The sequence below is a fragment of the Phocoena phocoena genome, chromosome 1 (genome assembly GCF_963924675.1).
Source record: "Phocoena phocoena chromosome 1, mPhoPho1.1, whole genome shotgun sequence".
Taxonomy (NCBI): domain Eukaryota; kingdom Metazoa; phylum Chordata; class Mammalia; order Artiodactyla; family Phocoenidae; genus Phocoena; species Phocoena phocoena.
In genome coordinates, this window is record NC_089219.1 from 45,929,000 (window position 1) to 45,931,181 (window position 2,182).

The 2,182-nt window shown below is 57.1% G+C and overlaps 1 protein-coding gene across 1 annotated transcript; it reads right to left on the minus strand.

Moving 5' to 3' along the window:
• On the minus strand, nucleotides 1–1,428 carry PARS2 (prolyl-tRNA synthetase 2, mitochondrial). The gene has a single exon (XM_065898053.1). It carries the CDS (start codon nucleotides 1,426–1,428, stop codon nucleotides 1–3), a length of 1,428 nt encoding a protein of 475 aa, XP_065754125.1.
• Nucleotides 1,429–2,182: the final 754 nt, after the last annotated feature.

Here is a 2,182-nt window from a genome sequence, read left to right on the forward strand (position 1 = left end):
TTAGACAACCTGCACTTGGCTCAGTAATTCCAGGACTCCCTCTCTGGTGAGGAAGACCACCTCTCCGGTGTTCTGGCACCAAACCTCAAAATGTGCAGGGTCGTCCAGGGCCCTCTTGCCCGCGATGATCACAAAGGGGTAGCCGAACTTGTTGGCGTCTTTCAGTCTGTATCCAATGGTCAGATGGGTCCTGTCATCCAGCAGGACCTCCCCTCGGAGCTGCGGCACTGCCTCTGTGATGTGGTCATACAGGTGCCCCGTGAGCTCTGAGGCCGCCTCCTCCTTACTGCCCTTCTTGGGGGAAATGAGGCAGACTTGGTAAGGGGCCAGGAGGCCGGGCCAGCGGATGCAGTCTTCTGTAGCGAGAGCTTCAATGACAGCGGCCAAGATCCGCGTCACACCCAAGCCATAGCACCCCATTTCAGCCAGGGATGGCTTGCCGTGGACATTGGTGAACTGGGCACTGAAAATGGAGGAGTACTTGGTGCCCAGGTAAAACGTGTGCCCGACCTCGATGCCTTTGGTTTTGGTCAGTGGCCCCTGGCAAGCAGGGCAGTTTGTTGGTGACAAGTCCAGAGTCTCCATGTTGGCCGAAAAGCCGCAGCTGGAACAGACTGCAAGCCGGTCCTCTCCGACGTCCACCGGCAGCTGGAACTCGTGAGACATCGTGCCCCCGATGCTGCCCACGTCTGCCTGGACCTTGACGCACTGCAGCCCCAGCCTGTCAAACAGGCTGCTGTAGGCATCACACACCAGGCTGTAGGTCTGCTGGGCAGCCTCAGGGGAGGAGTCGAAGGTGTACATGTCCTTCATGTAGAACTCTCGGCCTCGGAGAAGACCAAAGCGGGGCCTGGGCTCATCCCGAAACTTCCTCGTCACCTGGTAGAGCAGGAGCGGGAGCTGCTTGTAGGACAGTGTCTGCTGGGAGGCAATCAGGGCTGTAATGGCTTCCTCGTGAGTTGGTCCTAAGCAGTACTCCTTGCCGTGTCTGTCTCTAAGTTTTAGCAGCTCCTTGCCCATAGAGTCCCACCGGCTGGTGGCTCGCCAGAGCTCTGCTGGGCTGAGGCTGGGCATGTTGACCTTCTGTCCCCCGATGGCCTGCATCTCCTGGTCTATCACCCGCACAAGCTTCTCCATGGCACGGACAGTATAAGGCAGGAGGTGGTAACAGCCGGAGCTTGCTGGGTGAATCAGGCCCACCTGCAGCATCAGCCGCTGGCTCTTACAGGTCAGCTCGCCAGTTCTGCCCTCTAGAGAGAGCACCTGGTCTTCCCGAAGGTTCTGGGGCTGGAACATGCGGGACAGCACCAAGCGCTTCCCTCTCCCGGGGGCACGGTGGTGAAACCTGTGAGGAACGTACCCCGAGAGCTGGTGACTGCAGGTGGCCAAGGCAGGCAGCGCTCTGCATCTTGTCAGCAGCCCTTCCATCACAGCCCAGCGTAAGGGGGCACCTGCGCCTGAAGAAAAACGAGCCGAGCAGAAGGTGTTAACTGTGATCCAACACCCTGCAGCAGTCAACGCAGGCTGCTCTCCAACAGACTTCTGCAACCATCACCGATCTTGTGGATGCAAATCCTTTCTTTTCTAATACCCTTGCAGATCAAAGTACTATTGTACTTCTCTCGCCATTTACTGCCGTTTAAAAAAAAATCAATATTTTCCTGTTTACAGGACTTCCCTCGTGGCGCAGTGGTTAAGGATCCGCCTGCCAATACAGGAGACACAGGTTCGAGCCCAGGTCTGGGAAGACCCCACATGCCACAGAGCAACTAAGCCCATGTGCCACAACTACTGAGCCCATGCTCTAGAGCCCATGAGCCACAACTACTGAAGCCCATGCGCTCTAGGGCCTGTGTGCCGCAACTACTGAGCCCACGTGTTGCAACTACTGAAGCCCGTGCGCCTAGAGCCCGTGCTCCACAACAAGAGAAGCCACCACAATGAGAAGCCAGTGCACCACAACAAATACTAGCCCCCGCTCGTCGCAACTAGAGAAAGCCCGCGTGCAGCAACGAAGACCCAACGCAGCCAAAAATTAAAAAAATAAATTAAATTTAAAAAATATATATTGGGGCTTCCCTGGTGGCGCAGTGGTTGAGAGTCCGCCTGCCGATGCAGGGGACACGGGTTCATGCCCCGGTCCGGGAGGATCCCACATGCCGCGGAGTGGCTGGGCCCGTGA

What these genes read in the sequence shown, in the direction of transcription:
- PARS2 (XM_065898053.1), bottom strand. Translation starts at nt 1,428, where the DNA reads ATGGAAGGGCTGCTGACAAGATGCAGAGCGCTGCCTGCCTTGGCCACC.